Below are 27,446 nucleotides of genomic sequence, written 5' to 3'. Positions count from 1 at the left end.
GGCAGATATTCGCGCACTAATTCTTTCTTGTTGCTTAGTTGCCAGCTGGAAGTGCGAAGGGCCACCGAGGATTTTCGACATGCCCTGGATATCTCGCGTTTACGTAAAACTTTCAACCGACCCTTCGCCGTGAAACTTTCGAGTATACTAAGTGTCTAGTTATGCCCTCTAGTGATTGTTTCAAAGATGTTGGTGGCAATATGTGAAAACCCGAATAGTGTGCAATATGAACTCTTTCACGGCTTTAATGGTTTTGTTCATTTTTTTTCAAAGTAAGTTTGCTGAAGGGGATGTAGATTTTAATGAAATCGAAAGGGACACGAGAGAGGGTCGTTAGGGATTTATGGGCATTTGTTATGCCGTGGTAATTTCCTGCTGCATGTGGATGCATAAAGGCAATTACGAGCATTGCTGCTTAAAAATGAATGAAAAGGTTCGGAAGTTATTCAGGTTAGATGCGTTTGTTTAGTAGTCCAGAGCGAAGTTTTGTAGGGTTATTTGTAGATGAAGCAAATGAGAAATTTCTGCAATTATCACGAAAATTTTATTACAATTGACGTCCCATAGGAGTTGCAGTTCGACATATTTTTGCAATCTTTTTTGCATTGCCTCCTTTATGAGTTCTCTTTCCTTCTCTGTGTGTTTGAACTCTGAAAATAGCAGATATTGTTCTCTGTTTCTTGAAAATATCGTATGAATCAGTAGTATTTCGCTTGAAGGGCAAATTGGCAAAGAAGGGAGGATTAAAATATTTTATAGAAATTTGAAGACTCACACACGTTCAGTTTTAAAAATTATAATTTTAATATAGAATCGCCCACGTCACTGCAGTTCAAACCAGTCAAAACGGCAAATTTTATTCCCTCAGTCCTGGAACATTCGTACGAACCAGTGGCGCTTCACCTGAGGGACAAATTGACTTGGAAAATATTTTACAGCTGTTTGAAGACCCAGATATGGAAATATTTTATAATGTTTTATACCAAAACGAAGTTACCTACGCTACTGCGTTTTAAACCGGGCGACAGAGCAGATATTTTTCACTCTTTTTTGAAAAAAAATTATAAAGCAGCGCTTCCGCACACGAAGGGCGGATTGACAAAGAAAGTAGGTTTATGTTCTCCACAAGTTTGAAGATTCAGACATGTTTGCTTTTAAAAAATTATAATTCCAAAATGGAGTCACTTACGTCTCTGTACTTCTAAACAGAAGCTGTGTCAGTCAGTGGCGTTTCGGGTAACAGTCAAATTCCAGAAAAAACGATTTTAACACAACTTAAAGAATCAGACATAAATACATAATATGAAAAATAATAACTTCAAATTTTCGCTAAAAATATTAAATGAGTTAGTAGCGTTTCACGTGCAAATTGACAAATAATTTAAGTTGATACCTAAGAAATTAAGTTTAATCGAAGCATGCAGAGATTTATCTCAGATTACCGAATCTAAACCTCAATAATCCGAGAAAAGGCGATATCCACGTGTACTTACTGCATGCTAAATCATCGCTCGTGTTATATCCTCGGTATTTCCCCATTAAATCAGACTTAACGTTTCCACTACACCTAGGAATTATCTATCTATAGGAAATTTCAGCATAGAGTCCACCCTTCTCGGAAGGTAACCTACTAAATTTGATATTCACTATCTAGGTTTTAAATCACAAACGAAGTCATGAATTTTCCAAACAATGTATCAGTTTCTTGGCGTTGGAGTTATTCTCATTTCTTCTCCGGTGAAAATAATGCGAAGCTTACACGTAGATAAAGGTCTCGACTTTTCAATAAAACATCGCCAAAACATATTTATTGAGCAATAACAATAAACGTTCGAAAGTTAGATTTAAAGTGGAGTCATCGAAGCTTAAATTTATTATTCGCCTGCAATAAAAGAACGCCATTATTTGTTTCTTATAATCGCAATTGGAAACGTTTAATGCAGCATTAACGATCCATTTTACGTCTCTAAAAGAGCTCGAATGTAATCGAATTTTTGCAGAATGAGATTGAAATGCAGATCTTCGAATTTTGATATATTCATCGTGTATTTTCAAATAACTCGTAACGTATAATTCACATTTAATTCATTTATTTGCGATGCGAATCTATAATGCAAAAAACAACTCGCTTTGTTTTCCAGCAGCAGTTTATGTTGTTTTAACGTGTCAGAGTTAAATTAATTATTTGTACTGTAAAATAAATTTTAGTGTAATCACAGAAAATTTAAGTAAATTTAGAAAAAAATTTACTCGCGCGCGAAAAGTGCTCTTTACCGCACTTATTTCGTCATGGACGGGAGTATTTTGATTCTTGTTTTCATGCAAGTTCCCAACGTAACACCACATCCAGCAGTGGCGTACTGACATTTTACACAAAAAACTAAAATGGAATTTCTTGAAAGCGTCTAATTCCCAGAGAAAACATTCTGCCACACTGAGATTGTGCTAACGACAACATGATTTAGCATTTACTGGTGGCGTATTCTTCGGGTTTCCTGGCTTCCGCGAGATTAGATTTTTTATCACAGACTTTTTAAAACTTTTTTAAGTCTTTTTTAAAAGTTATTGAAAACTGGATTGTATGCTAACCAACCATGAATAGTCTGAACTCCACCGTTCCTTTAAAAAAGTAAATCTCCCATTCAGCTCCTATCAATTTGCGCGAAGAATTAAGCAGCTGCCCCTTCGACCCTCCGACAAACCCCCAAGAGACAAAACGTAGTAGCAAACCTGCTCAACCGTAAAACATATTTGGGAAAGTTAATTAATTACCCATTTGCTTAGGATATCTGACACTGGAGAGGGGCCTTCCAAATAACTTTATTCATTTATTAGGAAGGTGTCAAGTAGTGGTATTTACTTAAGAGCAGCAGAGAGTCCTCGTTTTTAATACTCTGAAAACATTTCCGGAGAAAAACATCCAGATCGGGAATTGATAAGCGAAAACCGGAGGATTATAAATCATTTTTCGAGTGACAGATATGGATTCTTTTGGGCAATTCAATTCGCCCACGTTGCATTGTCAATGAGAGGTCAAAAAATATTGAAATTTGAAATAAAATTTCGTTAAGTACGAGCACTAAACAACACCCAGTAGAAGAATGTCATTTGTCAGCTCCTGAAAACCCTTTATCCGGCCCACTTGCTGCCAGTTCTGACCTCGATTCGTTCAGTAAATACGATGCATGTCATTGACAGGCTTCGTCATCAATAAGGGTTTGATAGCCCTGAAAGTGTATACTGCTCCATATAGTAATAAGGGCTCTTTATCAGTCTCTTTGAGAGCTTAGGTTTGTCAAAGGGCATTCAAAACTTCATATCAAACTATATAATTCGATTTCTGGAAATGGTTCGATGTCGGAAGTGTAAATTAATAATCGTGCCAGGCTCAGTGAATTTGTGATATTGTTTCTAGGAGCGCATTGCTGAGAAGATTGACAATGAAAACGTGTCTTTTTCCACTACTGCCCCTTCTTGGCTATATCTTGTATTTGCTCACAATCACAATGGTCCTTGAACAATCAAACAACACCCTGAATGCAACAACACCCTGAGTGCAACAACACCCCTCCATAAAAAAAATTTGTTTTCACATCCATCGCGCATTCTTCTGTGAAAATTCAAAGGTCCACATACATTTTTTTAGCGCCGAAAATTAATCGTTTCCCCTTCTGGAAAATCGCTTTGCATTTTTCATGACAAATTACTGCAAGGGTTGTATTCATGCATCCTATGAATGGGATATTTAGGTTCCTACATAAGTTAATATTGAGTTTGGAACTGGGCCAATCAATGGATCGAAACGGTAGGGTCAAACGGGAGGGTTTTCCTTGGGATACTACGTGTTGCGCCCTGCATTATTTATGGTGTTGGAGTGGGTGAATTGAATTTTTCATCCCCAGTGTACGTTTATTTTTTCATGTTCCACTGAATTTAGAAAGATGATTAATGTGACGTTTTAAATAATTTCAATGCGTATGGAATTCTTTGGTGCAGTAGCAAATTATTGGAATATGTTTCAATTAATTAAAACCAGAAAGCAGCTATTAGGTAAATAGCTGCGGTTTCGTTGTCAGTATAATAATTAGTGTGGAATTTTATTCAATCAAACTGCGATATACCAAAACCACCACTAAACAAGGTGCATCTAAAAAAAACTTAGATACACCATGTATATTATCAAATATTTAAAACCCACACATCATATGCAAGCAATTTTTCAGCCACTTTCCTAAGATATTTTTTTAAGTTTTTGGAAAATTTGGGGCCATATTTTTTAAATTTTGGAAAGTTCGCTTTCGCAATGCTTGGAATACTAAAACGCTTTCCATCTTTCCCTCCACACCCCTAGCCCACCCCACGGCTGTATTGTCTGATTGATGAAAACCTATTATGCTTTTGTATATGAGGAAGGTATAAAGGTGAGAAAAATACATTTTTGTTCGTTGAATTTCTCAGTATTAAACATTAATAAACTCCTAGAAAAGCTGTTATAAGTCTTGTGATTCCGAGACGAATACTCATTTGTGTCATGTGAAAAGTTGAAGAGAGCTACTCCTAAATAATTAATTTACATATAGAGCCATTTCTGATTTTACCTCATAATTGTCGATAAAATCCATTAACACACATTAAGTATTAATGGAAATTAAATTAAAAATTTAACGTTAATTTATGCTAATGATATTTCAGCCTTCTCGTGTAATAACAGTGATATAATTTAATAGATACTAGCCGAATGATTAGAACAGATATAAATCAAATTACATAAATCACGAGTTGACGTTATACATTAAACTAAATTACATAATATACGTTTTAGAACCACAGTTTCACTTGACATAATTTAAAAAATTCCATTACGGTAATTTAAACAAATAAACCGACATTTAGCCCAGATTCTCAATTGCTTACTTCAAACTTAATTGCAGTTTCATCACGCTTTTTTCCATTTGCATAAGGAAAACAGTTTGGCTCTTTGCAAAATCCAGGAAGACGAGAGAATAAATGGCGCCACTTTAAGCAATCTTCCTTCGGGCACGTCGGAGGAATTAAAATAGGAAAAATCCAAAATGGCAGGCATTAAGTTCAGGTCATTTAGTTCTAATTAAAAAAAAATGAAAGAGCAGCAATTTGCAGGTTTTTATGTAATATAGGAAGTTGGATTTAATTATGTATTAGTTAAGAGGTTTTGAAATAACCGATAGCTCCACAAAGGCCTTTGCTATTCGTATCCAATACGTCCTCAACGGGAAAATGTTCTAGAAGATTCTTGAATGTTATAAAAGAATCTGGAATTGTTGTGCGAAAATATTTTTTAATTAATTTTGCATGCACGTGTGCACAAAAAAGCATTTTCGAATGTTACAAATTCATCCCTTCGACCTCAGATTATGACTAATTTCGCCCGAAGGAAAATTAGCTCCGCTGATGTATATCAAATTACAACGGCTGTGTAAAAATCTGAAAACGATAGGGTAATCAAAACCGCCATCAATGGATAAATTGTTGCTTATCGGTAAACCGTTAAGCCTGATTTACGCGAGAAATGGGCAGGATTTAATGGGAATAATGATTTAAAATTCGGTAGGTGCACGTGGATTTTGCCGCTTTTCCGTATTTAGTACGGGTTATGTTTTTAATCTGTAGGATCGAATATTGATGGCAATCGTTTCTCGCGTGAATATTTGGATGGAATTAAATGCTGAAGGATTTTATATAAGCAAATTCAAAGAATTGGATAATGTTGCCATCCGTCTATGAAAGCAGATACAAACTTAAATGGGGTCCGTTTAATCCTTAAGTTGAGACTGTATCTCGAAAACCGCCAGAGGAAGGTATAGTTGCAAACTGTTAGCAATCTTCTACGTAAATTACAATTTATAAATACTGAAAAATATATAGGGAAGTTTTGTATACAAAGTCAACTTTTGACCTAGATAGTTACAAGAGGACTAAATTTTTATTTCTCAATTAATCCTCTTTTGGGACCCTGTATCTTCAAATACCAATAGGAGATGTGGTCTGGATACAGATTGTCATGCATATTCATCTTTAATTAATATTATTGTGGTTCAAAAATGAGAAAGAATATACAGAGTTTAGCAATTCGCCCATTGAAGATCAACATCGCTAAAACAGTCAGAGAAAGTAAGTTTTTCTATTAGATTCTGGTTAATAAAAATTTAAATAGATGCAAGGTTTTCTGTGTATATACAAAATGAATTGGGTAATTTATTTTTTATAATTTACCCAGGGTGTATTTTCTTTTGGCCAAAACGGAATTCGCTCCATACTGTGCACTGTATTCTAATTAGGCTATAAAATACATTGGTAATTGAGCTGTTATCCTCTAAGCAGGGATTCTTTGGAACTGAATAAGAGAGGGTGTTTCCAAATCCCTTGAAATTCTGGTTTTATTTCGGAGTAGGGCTTTAAGTGTAGTTTGCAAATTTCGATATATTTTCTTATAAATATTTATTGGGAACGTATATTCCAAATTGTTTTCAGAAATTCGCACCAGTTCGACCCTGAAAGGTATGACGCTCACTGTTCCTCGAGCTGTGCGCGCCGGTCACTCGGTCACATTAGGCTGTGAGTACGATCTAGAGAACGCTCCCCTCTACTCGATAAAATGGTACCGCGAAGACGCCGAATTCTACCGCTACGTGCCAAAAGAAGAACCCCCGATCCGGGTTTTTCCCATTCAAGGAATACGTGTGGACGTAAGTAATTACCCTCTCGAAACTGTTGAATTTTGAAAGGGAATACTGCGTGACAAAGAGCACCCGTTTCCCCTAAATTTGAATGATTCTCGTATCCATTAGCCTCGCAGGAAATTTATTAAGATAGCACTCGTCAAAATTCAGCTCGAGTCCTCGTTCCAAGGTAGTAAAACATTTGAATGTTTTCCTAGTTTCCTAAGCCGGGGCAATAATTCAGGTTTTATTCCCTTTGTTTCCGCTAGGAAAAATATTCGAACACTAAATCATACTTTATGAGCTAATATCTGCTTTGGGGAAGAGGGCTCGATAACAGATCGACGACTGCTTAAGCGCGATTTGAACGTTTTATTATTTGGGGCACTAAGGAAAATATGTAGGGATTCGTAAATTGTGCTTCTAATAACGGACTGCAGGGTAATTTGGGAATCGATATTCAAAACATGTTCCGTTCAGTTGTTGTTTATAACACAATAAAATATTCTCATTTTGGGTGCTCACATGGATAACTATTGCGAAGAGCGAGACGTAGCATCACAGTAACCACAGAAAAAAGAAACAGAAACGAAACTGTAGTACACAAATCTTTATTGAGGTGTCAAATCTCACATTCTATAAGAACACATATAAAAATGAAAAAGTTGGCACTTGGCATTCCTTCACATTGATATATGTCACAATGAGAAAACTTAAAACTAAAAAATGTATAGGTTCATATGATATAAGACGTTTAAATTGTTATTACAGGTGTCAGTGTCAAATGCCAACAGTGTCACGTTGCTGTCAGTGGGACCAGAGATATCCGGGCAGTTCAAGTGCGAGGTGTCAGCTGATGCTCCGTTGTTTCATACACAGCTATTGTCTACCACTATGACAGTAGCGGGTGAGTGTTTCAAATGCAATGATTAATATTTATCTGAAGTGTTAAGTAATAATTATGAAACTTGAATTTGAGAATTTTTGTTGCTTTCGGACTCCCTGCGCCCCTGCTTTTCATACAATGGATAAAAGATATTTTTAACAACTTGAGGACCCTTATTACTTCCTTTAGAAGTAAATATAGGAGCATACGGGATAAAATTTGGGAGTTGCGATTTTTTTTATATAGCAAAACTTGAATTTTAGTTTTCATCCAAGTTGCGCCTTCACACGCCCCTGCTGTTGTTTCTGTAGAATTAAACGAAAGCCTCGAGGATCCTCACTACTACTTCTAGAAGGAACTGCATAAGGGAACAAGGACAATTTCAGGAGCTATAGTATTTTTTCTGCGTTGAGCCACAGCACGACCCTGCTTTTAGTGCATGATTTTTCAACACTTTGAGGATTACTATTACTACCTGAGTAAATACAGGGGGGCGAAGACTCAATTTTACGACCTACGAATCTTTTCCTAACCAAGAACACTCGAACTTTAGCTTTTTTCTGAATTGAGCCTCAGCACGGCTATTGGATCTGGGAAAATGGGCTGAATTTCCTCTACTGGGAAATTCACAGGTAAGTGCTGAATCCCGCTAAGGCCCGGTTTGAAAGTAATAATAGCAAAACTGACTGATATAGGAAAACCTCTAAATCTCGCCAAAACTATTGCTGTGGCAAACAAGAAAGCAGGGGTGTACCGAGGGCGTAAAAATTAAATGCTGTAGCCTTTACAGTGTTGCCATTTATCGAGCGGTTCTTCAGAAATTCGGGAGAACAGCTCATAAAATAGAAATGGTTTTCGCAGTTACTTTTCAATGCTCATATTATATCACGTCAATCACGTCCTGTTCCCGACGCAGTAAATATTCAATAAACCAACGTCCACTGCACCGACCATGGCACATTAACAAAGTTAACACTGGATGAGTTTGCAATTTGATGGAGATCTCCATTTACCAATCGATGAGTTCCCTTTCATAGCGACGAATATTTGTTTTTCATTAATGTTTAATGTGTAGGAGTTGTGCAACTGCCTGCTGTTAGAGGTAAATAATTCCATTGGACTGCCTGCCTTCGCAGTAAACGCTATAATATAATTTATATTTCTACTCCATGTTTTCTTAAGGACTCATAATAGTGCAGTTAAACGCAGTTGGAGTGGAATTTACGAGCTGAGAATAGGGAATACTGTACCATTAATAATCTTCCAAACAACGTTAAGTAATAAATAATGCCAAAAATTGAGAAATAGGAGACAAATAAATAGAAATGTCTCTTTTAAGCGGTAACTCTGCCTTGGAATGATCCGGCGAAGAATGGTGCATATTTCTACTTTGGCCCCTGCCTGTAACAGTGCGTTTTGTAGGCGTGATTTCACGAACCTTAGTGCCTGTAGAGGCACTTCTTTATTGGAAAATGTCCGGAAATTGAACTTTCGCCGATGTCGCAATGTTCAAACTTGTCTTCTCATTAGTGTCTTCATAATTCCCAAGTTAGTTTGAGCGACAGCTCATTTTCAGGCAAAAGTGACAAATCGTCCATATCGCTGCACTGACACGTACATTTCGCATAATAGAACCCATTTGTTCGAGCTTAAATCGCATCCCTCATTCCAGTTCGCGACATAATACCTTGATAAATGACCGGAAGTCTAAGGAAACTCGATTAACAGCTCGGCTAATGATTCAATTTGGCGCTATACTAGAAGAAACTGCTGACGCCATTAGTGTTTTGTCGCCTGAGGAATGGAATCTGTTAACTGCCATGGGAACTGGACATGTACATGGCCAGGAAAAAGATGCAATCACACGGGACATTTGCTCAATTTTGACAAATAAATCCGAACCGTGGACGTATAAATTCGAAACGTTCTTGTCCAATTATCTGAGGCGTATTCGGAGGGAGATTTACGATTGCCTGGGCTTGCGAATTGTCGGTCCGTTTGAGAAATTGCCGTACCTTGCCCTTATGTCTTGTTAACGATTCAGTACAAGAGCCTATAAAATTTTATCTACTTACTTCCGTTTTTTCCCACGTGAATTATGGCAGTGGTTTGTCCATGGGTTCGTAACAACATTTCCGTCTTGTATATTTCCCGCTCAGTAGTGTTTTTGTAGAACAGAATATTTACCTTTAAAGGCGATGTTAGTTTGAGAGACCCCGAAATCAAAAGCAAGGACTCACAACTTTTCTCTTTGACCTTTAAACTCGAAAATATACTAGACTCCGTGAAATATAATAATTTAACGTTACCGTGGGAACGCGACTGCATCGACCTAATGAGATATTGGTTCCCAGGTTTCTCTATAGACAGTTAAAGCTTGGTATTTGCAACATTTACATATTATTAAAGTGTTGTTTGATACCATTTTGACTACTATTATCTCTGTAATTTTTAAAGGACAACGTGAGGTGTAGTTAAAATAGGATGAAATTTTTTTATATTCTCTGAATTTTACTGCCTCAAACGATTTTTTCCCATTTCCTATTTCAGTGGTACCAGCAGGAGTTCCTCATGTGAAAATCGATAAATCGGGCCTGGACCACGGCAGGCCCCTGATCGCCGACTGCGAGGCCCCCTCCTCGTCTCCTGCCAGCAACGTCACCTTCTTTGTAAACGACGAAAAGGTGAGTTTAAAAGGGAATGTGTCTCCCGGATCGAAACAATGGCCAATTAGCGGAGCATTTTCCGGCCCAGTGCTGACGCAAAACTTCCCAATGGCCAGCGGTCAGCCGAAGTTGGAAAATTGCCCACTGGCCGGCCAGGGAAAAACTTTGCAAGATTGGTTTTTATACGTGAGCGATTAGGGTACGGTCGTTACGTAACCAACATAGAAAGCGATATTGGATTGTTTTGCGGGCGAAGTTGGTTAAGTTTTTGTGACTTTGGAAAAAGAGGGATTAAAATTAATCATTATCATCTTGATGGTCATCACCATCACCATCATCTTCATCAATATTATCATTATCTTCATCATCGATATTATCATCATTATCATACTATTTATCATCTATTCCATCCAACTCTTATAACCTTCTCCATCTATCTCCTTTACTTAAACTCCTAATTCCATTTGCAACAATCCTCCTTTCACTTTCGACAAGCCCCAATATCTCTCACCGAATCGTCTCTACATCATCACCTAAACTCGTCGACTCGTAAATTCGCCACATATAAACCGCTAAACGTTTTAGTTCAGAGTAATTCATTAAAACTTGCTTAGTTTACCTGAGTTTCGGTTCATTTCCCTTGCAGCCTGCGGGATTATTTAATGCGAAAGCCTCGTTTCGGGAATGTAAACGCATATAAAGCAGACATGAGAATGTTCCGCATTATTAGCTTTCCAAGGGACAGGCGACTAGCGCATTTGAGCAATGAGAGCCTCTTAGAAATATTTTATGAGCTTCTCTTTTCAGTTTGTCCAGCAAAAATAGCGAGGAAAAGTCTGAGTATATGTCGCTCAATATACTCATAGATGAAATAAGATATTAAAAAAAAAAATTTATAAAAGTTTTAAACATGGTTTTCATTGTTTCAGGTTCCAGGGTACACCTCAGAATGGATTACTCAAACCCAAGACCAACTGGAGAAGAGAACCGCCAGACTGGAGCTCACTGGAGTGGGTGGTAGTTGGGAACCACTTAGAATAAGGTGCGAAGCCACTTTATTTAGACTCTATAGAGCTAAAAGCATGGAAATGCAAGTGAGGCCTGACACTCCGCAGGTACTACTTTTGGAAACCACCTCGAGGGGTAAGTTTTTGAGGCAGAAATGTGATTTCATGCTTCTCCCACTGCACGATAAAAATAACCCTCCCCCTTTATTTTACAGGCAATTTGCTTTACGACTCCTTCCATAACAAAGCCACTCTGGATAGGAGTTTGGGAAATTATTATGTCAGAGCAGCTTCCTATATTTCTTTTTTAGGGCCCGAGGGCTAGCCGATAAAGTTGGATTTTTCTTTTTGTCTTTACCTTAAATTTTCGCCAATGGAATGTTTAAGAAATGTTTCTTGTTGTTTCAGCGTCAGACTCCCCAATGTTCCCCCAAGATCCCCCCTGGACATTGCTGCTCCTCTTTCTCATCCCCAAATTTCTTACAATATGGCTCAACCTAGCATAGTCGACTCGTTACGATTTTCAATATGCTAATTTAAAATTTCGTCAGCTGTGATACTGTAGCATAAGTTTTGTAAATTACTGTATAAAATCCGTGAGTAATAAAGAAGTTTATTATTGAACGGTAGTCTTTTTTTTCAGCTCTAGTTATATAGAAAAGAACTGAATGAGCTCTAATTTATAAGGTCTGATTTGCGCTGGTCTTTGCACTGGATTAATCGCGTGGCAAATGGATTAATGACGTCGATTGTAATCTGCCATTTGTCGCTTCAGTTGGTACCTCATTAGTTATTTTAGGGTCAGCGAGCAAGAGAAAAATGGGACCGGGACAAGTCTAGTGGGGCTTCAAAGCCTAGATTTTTAAATCTCATATATCACGATTAATTTCATTATGAAAACAAGTGCGTGCAATCAGCATTAGATCCATTAATAAACTCTCTTTTAGTGCAGTGCTTACATGCGTGAAACCAGCACATTTTTTAAATGTTGTTTGATGAAGTTGCACCAGCAACAGTCGATGTTGCGGACATTGCCGCTTTCCTGTTGTTGCTGCTTCTGATTGTTCCTAAAAATTCAAGACAGTAATATTAGAGAATAAAGACACTCAAATTTGTGGGAATGGAGCACCACTTAGAATGTGTTTATTGGCTATAAAACGCCTTTCAAATTAGGCAAATTGAGAAGAATTTACGTAGCCAAATGTGAGACACTGCATTTCCCTCTAGAGTGTCAGTATTCATCTCAAGATAGCGGGTTTTATACTTCGAGATATTTCCATTGAATGTTCAGTTTTCAAGTGGGAATTTATCGAAAATTGATTTAAAATTATTGAAATTCATAAGAGTAAATTGATTCGGATTAAAGGCGGTACAACTTCCGTCAGTGTCTCAATTTGACTGAAAATTTGCCAGCTTACTTGCCGAAAGATTCCCTACACATATTGCGAATAATATGTGGTAATTTCCAATACTTGTCCTGCCCGATTTGTAATTCGAAAGCAACCTTTGTGTCGAAAAAGCAAACTGGAAAGAACTGGGAATCCGAAACGACGGTTGTGCTCCAGGAATTGGCTACATTGTGTAATTCCATTGCATTCTTACTGAGGGAAAACATTTTTATTATTCTTTTTGCTGTGAGAATTTACAGATTTTCCCTTTATTTCTGTAAAACTTCAGATCTTCATCTCTCTATTATTATGGACATTCCACTCAATTCTAATAAAACTCCATGTTGATCTACAATGAAAAGTTCTGGTTTTTTTCCATGAACATGCACAGAACATCTTTTATCCACTTATAAATCCAACAAACTCTTACCAGACCTCCACTCGCTTTATTATCCCATTCAAAACCTGCCCGTTTCAGTTGCTTTACTCCGCATAAATCCCACCCTTAAAAACCTTATGGCCTATTTAAATTCATGAATTTAATTAAAACCTCATCGACTTTACAGCTCCATTATGATCTCCTTAAAAGGAGCAAAGTGAGTTTTTATATTTTCTTATTAAAAATTCATGGACGAAGTAACATTGTTTACGGGTTTTTCAAAATATTGAGCATCCAATAAGGAGATAGTTATGAGAATTTATTATGAAAATTTCATCTTCCTTACAAAGTTTACGACTAGCGTTTACTGTCAGCGAGCCAGGAACCCATCAGGTTTATGAGTGTTTTATGGGCCGGTTTATTTACTGGCAATTCCACTATGGATCGTTATTCAAACTGGAAATTATTATCTTCCTGTCGATGGTCCTAGGGAAACAGGTTTCAGTGGTGCAATGCTCAGAATTGGAAAATTCCTTTGTTTGCGCCAAAAACTTCACAATAACCCAATGAACTGCTATTTTCGTAACATTGCATGAATATTACAATGCAGACATGGAAATTTTCCATTTAAAAATGCTAAAAAAAGAATTGGTAATAATAGAAAGGGCTCGCATTGATAATGGAAAACTGGTCAAAGGGATATTTTTTAGTGCAAACAAATCTGCGTGGCTCGGCGTACTGCATTAATTGAAAGTGCAAATTATGGTCCATAACTCTGCACGCACATACAAGCGTTTTAGACAAGGTGTACCCATTTGAAATAATAGAGATTCAATGAAAACGACGTACCTTTTGTGATGCTGCGAGTTGAGTTTTAGAAGAATTATTTTTTTGAAGTCTAAAAATACATTTAAGTAAGTAGAAGTTACGTGTATGCTTTGGTGATAGTAGAAGAACCTAAAAAATTCTCTTCTAGGCACATACACACTGGGCACCTGGTCAGAAATTTGCTTTCTGGCCAATTTAAGCACCTATACATACTCTTCTTTCAGGGTAATCTATTGAAAGTCCTACCGCTTAGAAATATCCAGCAATTTTTTTCGATAAGAGCATTTTTGGATGTACTGACGTTTCGAAACTGATTCACATTTCAAGATCGGCTTAAAGGACCAAAAATTTTTTCATCTCTATCCATCACTCTTCTATTTTTTTTTTTTTTAATTATCTTGTTCTGTCCTGAAACTTTTTCGCCACTTTACACTTCAAATAAGATCCCTGCCAAATCCCCTACATGCCATTATACTAATCAAATACCTCCATATAGCCTCGCATGCGGCACACAGTCGGATTAATAGCATAGAACGAGCGAGAGCATCCGACATCTGGAACAATTTCATTCTCTCAGATCCAGTTTCCTGGCATGATAAATTCATGCAAATCTGCGCCGCTCTGCACGATCGCTGACGTCCACAAATAACTTCCCCTCGAATAAAATACCTCACTTAGGCCCGCTATTATGTGAGTAAACGTGATTATGAGTTATGGGGTGGAGAGATCCGGATTTACTGTTTTGGCGATTGTTTGATGTGCACTGAGTTGTGGCTTTCTATTTGTTTATGAGATTATTTTGCTCGCTGTGTACAAAATTTATCGAGTTTGTACACGTCTTTTGTTACGTTTGTCATGTTTGCGACGAGGCAACATTGCGAAGGAATAGTGGTGAACAACAAACTAGGAAGAAAATTACGACGTTTCGACTCTGAGGACCATCTTCAGATATTTTTTACTGAGCATGCATTTAGCTAATGACATTATTCAAAACTGGGGCACATCGTTTTTAGTAACTTGACGACAACAGCTAGGGCAAACCATATATCCGTAACTGAGTTATTAAATGGTTTGGTGAAAGGTGTGTATTAATGTGTTCGTTAGGAAAAATATAGGATAAATACATCGATGCAGGACAGGAGTTTTCAAATAATTTTGCATGGTTAGTCTAAGGTAAATAGTAGTCAACCTATTTTACTTGGCAAAGTCATACTATATCAAAAGTACTCATAAGGCTGGGTGGGAGAATAGGAACTCAAACCCAACAAACCATATAATTTTTTAATCTAGATATGCACATCACAAAGCCTCCTAAAGCCATGATTTAGTTTCAGCCGAATCCCCATATCCAAAACTTTTCATTCCGCACACAGTTTTAAGGCAGTTTGTTGCAGCTCATCAAAACAAGATACAAATAACGTTGATGTGCATGATTAAACTTTACAATTTATTTATCCTCATAGAAAGTTGTTGAACTTTTTTTTATAAACTCCTGCTAAACTCCAAGTTCGTTTTCCTGTCTAGATTGCATATAAACTTAAACAAAAGTCCCTTTTATTTGCGAGAGGAAGCCGCAAACAAATATCCCACAACTCCTTGTGTATACACTTCCTAATGTTTGCTCAACTGGCAGCTTCTCATACCGCTTTGTATACACAGTTTACACCTTAGTTTTATCTGACAATAATGGCCCATCGGGGCCAGTTTTTCAGTCTTGAAAAATTAGGACTTTTTAATTAAAACCGGAGATGGAAGCGTCGCAATTAAGAGGATCCTGATTGATGCATAATAATTAACAGCGAGGGGCGGTTATGGCCGTTAATTCATTATTTTAGAGCGGTTTGGCTTTTACCTAAATAAAATTCAAGGCGACACTCACTGGCTTCAAGTTTAAATTAATATCGAGTGCTTGATTAACGCTTATGGGCGAATTTGGCCCCATTGTCAAGAGCGTTGATTAATTCTAATTAAGAGAGTCCCCGAAGGAAGCTTCGTTTTATGTGTTTGTATCGTTAGCAGATAATGCGACTGAGAAGTGTCTCGGAATATTTAGCTCTTATTGGGCTAATTGAAGCCCAAGGAAAAAATTATTTGGAAGAATAAGGAATGCCTACACTTCTCGTTGCCGAACATACAGGATGATCCGCATCAATGGCCAATTATAAATTATAAAATATTTAAAATTGTAATGTCACTCTCTGATTTAAAAGATGCTATAAATATGCAGTTAGTAAGGGATTCGCCATATATCTGCGTGATGAAGCCTCTTGGGAAAACTTCATGCCACGGTTTGAGAATCACCCTGTATTTGTAACTGAAAACGTCCGATAAAAAATAATTCTATTTTTATTCATTTTTGCTCGAACCAGTGACCTACTAGCAGAAATTCTACACATCCAATTCATCTGTTAACATCTAATAGCTCCCGAAGAAGAGATTGCTCCACTTCTAATTGAAACACTATTAATTCACAGATAAAAGTGTCTTTAAACACCAAAATCATCAACCCCTTTTAGATTCAAACCAGGGGCGTATGAAATGGATTTCTATTGTTTGTTTTACGAAATTTCCTCATACTTGAATCTCCTCGTTATCCGACCAGCGACGTGCTAGTTGAATTTTCAAATTGGGATTGTTCCATTTACTAAACTTTATGCAATTCGTCAAAATTTCAGGACGTCCCTACACCCTTGTTTGAGGCTCATTTAAAGCTCAAGGAGGCCCCTAGAAAACGCCAACTTCTCTCGGTTCCGCCAGCAGCTTATCAGTTGCATTCCTAATATTATTATTCAGTTTTTCAATATTACGAATTTCTAATGTTATTTTTTAGTTTATAATTAAAACATTTACGGAGCCTATTTTAAAATAAATTTAAACTTAATATGTGACCAGTGACGTATCAGCTGAATGTCTAATTACGAGAGAGGCTGCAGAGACTCAAGCGAGAACTTTAACTGGAAAGAAGAAGTCACTGCTCTTAATTCAAACTAAAAGCGTGTGCTTCCAGTCTGATCACGCTCCATGTGCGCCGATAAATACACTAAACTCTCAAGTTACCGCTTCAGTCAACGTCGAGAGACTAAAGATAACTTCGTCCGCTACCGCATCGCCTTTGATAATATCCACAGCAGCTGTGGATGAAACCATATGCCAGGAAGATATTTCCAATAAAATTTTGACCTACCGTGAAAGCTTAATATTACATATTAAATTGGAAAATGTTTCGAATATTTCAAAGCCCGCGTTAAGGCAACATTTCCAAACTTCCGCTTTGATTGCCCATAACCTGGTATCGACACAAGCACTAAATCATCCAAAACATTTAATCACCTCCCCTTAATTTCCTATACACGCGACTAACTTTCACCGGAGAATTTTATATCCTGATAACCACCGGAATCGATTATGAATACCGAACTTTAACCAGCTTTTTAAAACTCCCCCCGTTTCGAAGGGGTTTTCGCATCAAAAATTATACGAACTTTATTGTTTTAATTAAAATGTAAATTCTGCATAATGAAGAGCCGCTTCAACTTTAGAAATGATAATAAATTAAAACGAATTACATTCGGAGACTGATTACAATTAGTCAAACAATGGCGCTTTTGAAGTAGGTACGTACAACTTACCGTTTGAATATTAAATGATGTAGTTTTGGGGGAAAGTTGGGTCGACAGGGATTTATCGTCGAATTCTGAAAAGTTTGATGAAGTTCTCCAATTTGTCCAGGTTAAGATGCAGAAACGTTCAGGAGGGATTTCTATTGCGAGGAATTGAATTTAAGTTTCTCAACTGCTGGAAATTAATTGCGCTTAGAAAGAAATGAAGTAGCATTTATTTATTTAATCAGTGCGGAATACTTTGCGGCACGCCGATCGCAGTTGAACGGGCAACGCTGCATTTATTGACAATTGAGGATCTGATATGAGTGCTTAGGATCCGGCAACGCTGCAACGAGTTTTATTTCAATTTTGAGTTTGAGTCGGTGAGTTATTGGGTTCCTTGTAGTTTTGTATTAAAAGACTGTTTATTCTTAGTTCCAAATGTTGTTCACCATTGATATACAGGAGGTTAATTTCAAAATTAACCACCCGAAATATCTATTGATTGGGAGGAAAATTTAAAATAATAAAAAAAACCTATTTAGATGTCTAGGAGGAAGTTTAATTTGACATTAAACAGAATTGTATCAATTATCTACTCATCCCTGCTGCCCTCACTTTGATACTTCAAATGGTACCCTCCATCGGGTGGCACATCATTGCAAGCGGAATTCAATTTGTTTTGTAACTATACCAAGAAAACTGAAATCGGTTGATGAAATCGGAAGTTAGACGGAAAAACGTGCACTAGTGCAAATCGTTTATTGAAATTAAATCATTAATTTCATTAAGTAGTCAAAACGTGAATCGTTATCAGAGAGACAATAATTAAGTTTATTTCGAGAACGGGTCAATGAGCGATTTCCGAAAAAGTGAATTGGCAGAAGACTGTTCAAAACGATCTCCAGATCTCAGTCAACTAGACTTTCTCGTATAGAGTTAGTTAAAAAGTAAACTCGACTTGAAAGCATTCAAGAATTGAAAAATAGAATTATCCTTGGGTTTAGAAGCGTTACTGGACAAACTTTGACCAATATTTTCGAAGAATCTGAAAACAAACTTTATTATTGCCTCACTAATAACCGTTTAATATTTGATCTCAATAAGCTATTTGCACCAGTACACATTTTTCCTTCTCACTCCCAACTCAATTAACCGTTTGAAGTTTTCTTGGTACAGTTACAAAGCAAATTGAATTCCGTTTGCAATAATGTGCCACTCGAAGGAGGGAGGGAGAGGGGGGGGGGGGCATTTCAAGTATCAAAGTGGGGGTAGTAGGGTAGCAGACGTGAGGGGGTGACTACACAATTCTCTCTAATGTCAAATTAAGCTTCTCCCTAAATATCTATATCCACATTTTTTTAATTTTTTTAAATTTTTCTCCCAATCAAGAGATATTTCGGATGGTTCGTTTTGAAATGAACACCTTGTATATTGATTGTCAACAACTCAATGTTTAAAAAATGATAAAAATTAGCCACCTAAGGAGACACTCCTACGCCAATGTATATTGATATGGACTGTAGAGTAGATATAGGAATGCTTGCCAAGCAATTTTAAAAAGGCTTTTGGCAATTTCCTGAAGATTTGAAACTAACTTTTGATGGTAAATTTGAAGATTCCCTAAACGCCCTTTTCGATGTAGTGAAAATATCGTAAAAACATGAAATTTTTATTCGTACATCAAAAAACGTAAAATTAAATTATTTTTCTCGGGAATATGCGAAATTCAATTACATCCCCCGGTAACCACGGAAATTAGTTAAGAGCCTCAAAAGGGAAAATATTTTTAATAGCGCCCCTAATTTCGCCCTCAACAAAGAACGGAAAGTATTTTGGAGGGTCATTATGTGAATTAAAAAAATTATTTTTAACACGGCCAAACGGAATTTTTACATTGAGAAAATTGGATTACATTAGTAGCCATTTAAACGAAAAAGCAGATTCAACTGTTCCTGATGCCGTTACCGCTGGTAGCTTGAAAACTGGGGATAACACAATCTAATTCTCATTTGCTTTAATAAGTAATAATTACTTAGTCGTGTTGTCATTTTGGGCAATTACAGTTTTTGAGTACTTAGGTTTTTCTCGAAAACTTATCTGCTATTATTCATAATTTACGTGCTACATTGGCGTGGTTTGTACTTTGCAGAAATACATGGGACGCTTTAAGCGAACTCGTGTTGTAATTCATATTTGCTCGTCGAAAGCGACAGCAGCAATCTCAAACAACCCAGAGAAAATTCCGAAATTGCCTCGGCGTAATCGGTAATTTGTCATTATACCAATCCGGAAAAGGAAATATTAGGGGCGATTCATTCTTCGCTGAAATATTCCCCCGGAATCTCCGACGACTCGGCTATTTATCGTTCTAGTCGTTTTTCCTTTCGACGGAAAAAATGCTTTAAAACGCAAATCCTCGAACCTTGGAACGTCGGTCCGAGCGAAGATTATTTATCTACTGACCTTAATTTCGTTATTTTCAAGAAAAAAAACATCAACTTTTATCTGATGTGTCAACCTACTTTTGCCTTTTACGCCCTGTATAGGAAATTACTGCTATTGCAGTAATTCACCTACGAGGAGAGCTAATCTGATCTAATAATTTAAATTTTATTTTACTCAAGATGACAATTATCCCATCTGAAAGAACAAAACTCCTCCTCTAGAATATGCAGACATAATTTAAAAGTTCGAAACTTAGACCCAATTCCGTCCAACTTCCAAAGAACTTACTCTTATTGGAAACGTTTGAATAGGATTTGAATCTTGATTTATTACCTTATAGCTAAAGTTCTGAGTTAGGGCAACCTACTGTTTTTCAGTGTTCAAATTAACGCAAAGCGACACTCTTCAACAGGGACAGCTTTCATGTTCGTGCGAACATATGAGGCCGAAAAAGAATTATTGTTTTAATCCGTGTCAAATATAATAAAACGGTTGCATGTGCGGCGAATTATGCATGCAAGGCTCGATATTGTGCCGGACAAAGAGATTTTTATGTTCGCCGAAACTGCGAAAAAACATTCATTCGTCACAATTTTATCGAGTATGATACACACGTCGTTTCGCGCTACGACATTAATCTTTCCACGGCCAACATTAATTATCTCTACCAGAAAAGTTTTCCAGAGAGTTTCCGATAATACATCTTGATAATTAAAAAAGGTGGAGAGGGCAAAAATAAACACGTGAAGTTGGAGTTTTTCATCTCTCCGATTACCATTAATTACTGTCAGGGGTGCTCCGACATTAACCCGCAGAATCGACGGTTTAGGAATTTGCCCCTGAGGATATTTCGGGGCTCTAATTTCCGATTTTAATGGAAATGAGCAGGAAAGTGGCGATATTTGATTTTGTTCCAAGTATTTGATCACAAATACTTGGAACAAAAGCTTAAAATTGTATGGAAATTCTGGTTTATGTTACGTTTTGCCTTGGGGGCCAATTAACGGTGAACTGACCGAAAAATATAATTTTTTTAAATCCTACCAATGAAAATCTTTTAAGTATTATTAATCCATTTTCCAGCAAGCAGTCATCAGACAATTAGAAAAAATGTCTAAAATCGGGGAAAATCATACGATAATGGTCAGAGCAGCTTGGAGTAGAAAATTTGTATCGCCAAGGTTTTTCTTATAGTTTAATCAATATTATATTCTGTCGGATTCCAAATAATGACTAGTACGCTTCTGATTTTTGCTGAATCCCACAGATTTTTTTTCACTTAAACCCACCATCATGCACAAAACTATTGACGTAGATTAGGAGTAACCACCACACCAGAACACCCCCGATTTTTGTTCATTCACGGAGGATTTTTTTCTGATTTATTCACACTCTTTTCTGATTTTTACTTGATGCCTCTGATTTTTGACAAATCATAGAAAAACTTTTTGAATGGATTTACGAAAGTAGATTATGGATCTTTGGAAAGTTGTAAAATTATGGACTTTTAAAAAGTTTCAGTATTGGTGCAGTTTTCAAAAAACAAGATTGCCAGAAACTGAATGTTCTAAAAATAGCAAAGATCGGTTACTTGATAACGAAATCCTACGCCAATGTACCTTAATGCTTAGCTGCCGTAATTCTGAATAAAAGAATCTGGATATAATTTATTCCAGTGTCCATCCAAGTTCTTTCAAGGGGTCGGATAATCAATCGACTGTGAAAAGAATAAAGAGGTAGGGTTATCCTCGATTCGGTTCCCTTTGATTTTTAATAGCAAATAAATTTTCATTTCAGTCACAATGAGACCAGTACGGTGAGAGCATCATTTTTTCGTTATCATTATTTCTGTAATGTGATAATGAGCGACCTAAAAAGATTCGCTAAGATGATATAGGAATTACAAAAGCATAGTAATTAGGTGGATGGATGAGTTGGAAAATCAAGAAAGCAATAATGCTGATTAATTACAGACGATGAAAATGATGTATCTAAGAAATAAGGTGTTAATTTTGAAGAAAAAATAATGAAACATTTGTTTTCTGCATAACAAACCAATTTGCGGTACATATGCTTGAAAAGTTTGTAGAAAATGTTAATGGAATATTGTAGAAAATTGAGCACTTGTGAATTTTTATTTTTTCGTATTTCCTCGCTTAAACGTTCTTCTATTTTGTTGAGTTGGCTGTTTGTGGCTTTGCTACACTCGTTGGTTTTCCAAAAAAGAATATTATTAGGACTCATTGGACGTTTGAATTGGAAAAAGCTAAACTTTATATGGTGTATAATTTTTTATAAGTCTAGGGGCGATGCTAATTTTTATCTCGATTTTCAATGCCTGGAGGTTTCAGAAACTTTTAAAAACTGTAGATAACTTGAAAAACAGACACCTACGCCATTCATGTAATATATAAATCGTAACTGTTAAACGATATCCAACTCCTTATAGATAATTCCAGTGGCGGCGCGAATTTTTTAAATGAACCGCCATCGACGATATTTTTTCATTAATTAACTTAATTCGAACTAAATACCGCTGTTTTAAAAGGCAATCTAGCCAACCCAATCAAACTAAAACGAGGCAAGCATCGATTAATCCCCGCTCGCTTATCCTTTCGCTCGATTAAATTAAAACTCCAATTAGGAATATTAAAGTCTGGCTAATTAAACCGACCGACTGCGAAACCCATATATCCTTATTAAAGCGTTTAATCGGCGCGCTACTAGAAAATATCCGCAATTCTCACCTTGAGTTCTGCCATTATAAATTTAAATAGACAGCAGCAGCTACATCAGTCCAGAGAAACTCCAGTGTAAGTTAATTAAGGGGGAAACTGCAGCTGGAAACCGGAAAACCGGCTCTTTTGTGACATTGTGAGGAGCCTCTCTCTCGCTTTCCATTGCTCTTCTTTTTGGCTCGAGGTTTAATCCTGAGGTATTTGCGTTTGAAACTCAATCGCGAAAGTTGGTCTGATAGAGGATAATTGGACGATTCTGCTTTAGGAGTTTAATTTTCTGGACAAACACTATTATTTTAGTTTTTGGGTTTGTCTTTGGCTGCTTAAAATTATTTTCTTCATCTCTCATTGGAAAAAAATACTCTCGACTAAATCATCCTACTAAACAATGGCAGAAATCTGGGCCAATGTTTATCGCAATTTAAATTCGTGCTCTCGCTCAACGCCAAATCCGCTGTTTTTTAAAGCGGAAGTCTTTAAGAGTGAGGAAATAACAAGCCGGGGAGCGAAAATTTCATTTTAACACTAATACCCTCTCTGCTGCTTATTTATTTAATTATGTCTTCATCTCGGATCTCAAAAAGCGGAGAACACTGCAGAGGTCGGAATTAGTTAAAAATATAGCTGGTTATAACCGTAAAAGCTATTGAAGTTTCAATCTCCCAATGTTTCGGTTCCTCAAATTGCCCTGAAGCTGCATTTTCTGCTTCCGCGAATTTTCCATTTTTCGGGTGTGTTCCGACGCCGCAGTAGAAGTGGAAATCACCATTTCTTCATCGTAAGGAGTTACCACGTTCCAATTTCCAAGTTCAAGAGCTTTAATACCAAGGAGCAATCTTTACGTGGTTCTTTTTCGCATCTTCTCTCGTGTTGATTTATTTACTTACTTCCTTAACTATTTATTTATTATTTTTTCATTTTCATTTCTTCTCCTTTCCCCTACTTCGCATCATCCCTTTTTCAACTAATCCCTTGTATTTTGCGATGATTAATTCAACTCCTCGGTAGTTTTAACACTCGCCAACCCAGAACTTGTGTATACACACATTCGAATTCCTACCTACAAATTTTGTAAACACATGTCTTATCTTAAAGTAATCGTAAACGGTTTCAGTCATAAAAACTCCTGAATCAATAATCACGGAGATTCGCTAATGTGCAGTTGACTGAAAGCTTAAGCAGTTGAGTAATCAAAAACAAATAAGATATTTCCGACGAGATAAAGCATATCTACGAGAACGAATCTCGCAATTTAGAATGCTGGAATATAATGCGAACACTGACCAATATGTCGAAGTTGAGTTTGATGAGTTTAGTGATACCGATAGTGGGGAAGAAGGGTTGAGTCCTACTGATACAGTCAAATCATTGGAGCCTTTGTTGGTGTTGAGGAAGCAAAGGAGAAAGAGGTACGTCTTTATTGTTTAATTTTACATGAATTGTGACTAATTTGAATAATTGTGCAAAAAGAAGCTCTTCGAAATATCTCAATTTGTCCTAAAAGGTTTGAAAACAATATTTTTCTTGGAACTAAATATCTGGGCTTCCACAGTCGCTCCATGTCTTCTGATATTTTTCCAATTTTTCGCATTGTTGTTCTCCATTTCCTTCACTTCATAATTTTCTTCAGAGACCAAAATTAGCAAAACTATATCTTCCAAATCAAGCAACTTTAAGCTAAACTACAGCTCCGATCTGTTGATTTCTGTGAAAGCTCTGTAAAGGGAGAACTCCGTAGCTTTTAATGTTTACAAAGCGATTTTAGGCTTCAGTCAAATTTAACAATTTACATCTTCCAAATAATTAATGTAGAAGATCCCAAATTTTGGAGACATAAAGTCTCACTGTGTAAATGCGGTGAAATTAAACTTCGGAAAGGGTTGAAAAGGCAAAGGTTGAAAATGTGCTTCAAATTAAATATGCAATCGCTGATGAGCTCCGAAAATTTATTTATAAACTTGAGAGAGATCAATTTTTAAGAATTGAAACAGTATTAGAAGCTTAAAGGGAAATGTAAGTCATTGTCTAATAGTAAGAGTTCGAAATTGGCGCAAATTTTGGAATATGAAATTTTTTATTCATTTGTGAGCGCCAAAACTATTCATAAGTTCTGTAAAGAGGTGAATAGTGCAGTGTTGAACAATAGTCACAAACTTATCAGGGAATAAAATTAAGAATTGAAAATGAGTGAGATGAGTTGAGAATCTGTTTGCTGAACATCCAAATTAGTGATCAAATTTATAGAGATGAATTGTGAAAAGTTGAAAAAGTATCACCAACAAGTGAGGAATTAGAGTGAGGTTAAAACATTGCCACCAACTCTGAAAATATGAAATTTAGACTCAAAAATTATTCATAATTTGTAGATATGCGAATTTTTAGAAGTTGAAAAAGCATAGCTAACTTCACTATTTCTGGAAAAATCATATCTCAGGTCCATATTGAAAATAAGCACAAACTTTCGAAAATTAAGTAAAAAATTCCGAATAAAACTGAGTAGTCACCTCCAAATGCCAACAAATGAAGGATTTGAGTAATTTTTTTTCCCTAATTCTATCTAATTTAGTCAAGTCTGATCATCAAAAGTTAACTATTTCCTAGAAAATACACATCCAGCTTTGCCAAGAAATGCTACCTGGCCCGAATAGTCAGGAAATCAGGCAGGCTCAACACCTTTCTCAAAAAACTTCCCCACAAGAGCTTGTACTATTTCCGAGACTTGGGGAACACCCTTCTCACCCTTCAGTGGAGATGGATCCTGACCACTCTCTTCCTAGTCAACTTAGCCTGCTTCATCCTCTTCAGCTTCCTTTGGATGTTCCTGGCTAAAACGAGTGGCGATTTCGACAACGTGGTCAAAAACCAATCTTGTATTGTCAATGCTAAAACTTTCACTGGTAAAACTCACTTTGAGCCTCTTTATAAAATGAATTTATGTTAAATATATTTTGAAGGCTATCTTCTTCTAAGCATTGAGACCATGACTACTATAGGTTATGGTTATAGGTATCCCACAGAGCATTGTGTGGGTGGTTGGGTACTACTGATGTTACAGGCTATTTTTAACACCTTCGTCCAGGGAGCGTTGGTCAGTGTGGTCTACGTGAAGACCTCGAAACCGTTTTCTAATTCTTCAGCCATCTTCAGCAAAAGAGCAGTGGTAAGTCAGTTTTTCAGTCATTCGTAACATTGGTGATAAGACCATTTTAGGTGTGCCTGCGAGATGGAAAGATGTGTTTCATATTCCGAATCCACGATTTTTCCAGGAAAATTTGGTGCGGCACTCATATCTCCTTATACTACATCGACAAGGAGCAGGACAAGCTGGATGAGGATTTCGAGATGATTGAGATGACGATAGAACCTCATGGCCTGCTCATTTTTCCCTTGGAGATTGAACACGTGATAGACGAGGGCAGTCCTCTCTGGAAATTCCGCCCTTTAGAGTTCCTCCACACCAGGTCGGTGCTGCTGACCACCACCAAGGAAAACTAACTTCAACATGATTTTAGATATGAGATAGTGGCAGTAGCTGAAGGCAGTTCTACCATAACAGGACAAGTGTCTCAAAATCGCACGTCATATAGCAACGCAGACATAATGTGGGGACACAGATTCCTACCTTGTGTGGACTATGATGACGTGCAAAATACCCATGTCGTGGACTACAAGAAATTCAAGCAAGTTATCCCGTTCGACACTCCTTTGTGCAGTGCCAGGAAACTGGCAGAGATGCAATCGAGGTTGGTTTGGGGCTAGAAATGTTGCTCATAAAGCTGACGTGTGGTTTTTGAAGGTTAACAATGTACTTCAAGCAGAACGGAGGTGGTAGTTTACAACAGAAAGGTCTGAGAGACCAGAGTAGGTTGGAGAGTATACCGGAGGATGAGGATGAGCAGTTGAGGCATGTGGTGGATGTGAAGACGAAAGAGGAGAGGATTCCTGATGTGTTTTACAAGTTGTTTCATATGGAGAGCGTGCATGATATTAGGAAATATAAAAGTTAATTCAATTTAGTATTTTTTATTGCTGTTGGCAAAAACAAAGCTCTCAGAATTTTCTAAAAGTTTTTTTCCTTTTTGGAGACTCTTCGCATACGTTTAGGCCAAGGTCTGCAATAAAATAATACAGTCCACCCTTGCGTAAACAATTATTTTAACAGGCAATATTTCAACACCCTCGTATCGCGATTTGGTGATGTGAAAACTTATTCCCAATTACAGTCCTCTAGACACACAATAAACGAAATTCTAATGAAGGAAGTTATAAAGCAATGTTTGCTTTCCATTTGCTCTTCCGCAAATAACCCCTAAACGAGTAATTTTGTAATAACATCAGGGAGGAACGCGATATCGCAGATGTATGAAAAGCCGTTGTTGGGTAAAAAGGCCCTTTTTACAAGGCCAAGATTTAAATAGGTCTCGTAAGTCTGGGGGCTTTTAAACTTATTACTTTTGGAGATTTGCGCGTTTCTCTGCATAATTTTTCCCAATTATCTTGATGACCCCCCTGGGGTATCTTCGATTCGAAACGCAGAACTACATAATTAAACTTTGCGATCTTTAATTCAGCCCTAAAGGATTGAAAAAAAGTAAGTTTGCTGCAATTTATCTTATTAAAAGCTCGGGCGAATAATTTTTTAAATTGCTTTTTATCGGTTTTAATTTCCTCGATTAAGAGTATTAATGAGGTGTTTCCGAAAGTAAACAGACTGTACTCCAAAGGGTGATTAATAGCTTTCGAACTCGCTTAAATCGGTGGTAAAGCTGATTTGAAATTTGTCGCTTATGCAGCCGATTCGAAATT

The 27,446-nt window shown here is 36.9% G+C and overlaps 2 protein-coding genes across 2 annotated transcripts; both read left to right on the top strand.

The window, feature by feature from the left end:
- The first annotated feature begins 50 nt into the window (after positions 1 to 50).
- On the top strand, positions 51 to 11,881 carry LOC136410833 (uncharacterized). The gene is made up of 6 exons (XM_066393187.1): positions 51 to 272; positions 6,511 to 6,725; positions 7,470 to 7,605; positions 10,135 to 10,268; positions 11,180 to 11,393; positions 11,666 to 11,881. Exons 1-6 carry the CDS (start codon positions 227 to 229, stop codon positions 11,761 to 11,763), a joined length of 843 nt encoding a protein of 280 aa, XP_066249284.1. The 5' UTR covers positions 51 to 226; the 3' UTR covers positions 11,764 to 11,881.
- An 11,906-nt stretch (positions 11,882 to 23,787) lies between these two features.
- Positions 23,788 to 26,652, top strand: LOC136411024 (G protein-activated inward rectifier potassium channel 3-like). The gene is made up of 6 exons (XM_066393429.1): positions 23,788 to 24,049; positions 25,242 to 25,537; positions 25,595 to 25,800; positions 25,851 to 26,101; positions 26,153 to 26,383; positions 26,437 to 26,652. The coding sequence occupies exons 1-6, from the start codon at positions 23,898 to 23,900 to the stop codon at positions 26,645 to 26,647; spliced, it is 1,347 nt and encodes a 448-aa protein (XP_066249526.1). The 5' UTR covers positions 23,788 to 23,897; the 3' UTR covers positions 26,648 to 26,652.
- The last annotated feature ends 794 nt before the right edge of the window (positions 26,653 to 27,446 follow it).

Source organism: Euwallacea similis, chromosome 9 (genome assembly GCF_039881205.1).
Source record: "Euwallacea similis isolate ESF13 chromosome 9, ESF131.1, whole genome shotgun sequence".
Lineage (NCBI taxonomy): Eukaryota > Metazoa > Arthropoda > Insecta > Coleoptera > Curculionidae > Euwallacea > Euwallacea similis.
This window is presented reverse-complemented; position numbering and strand designations above follow the sequence as displayed.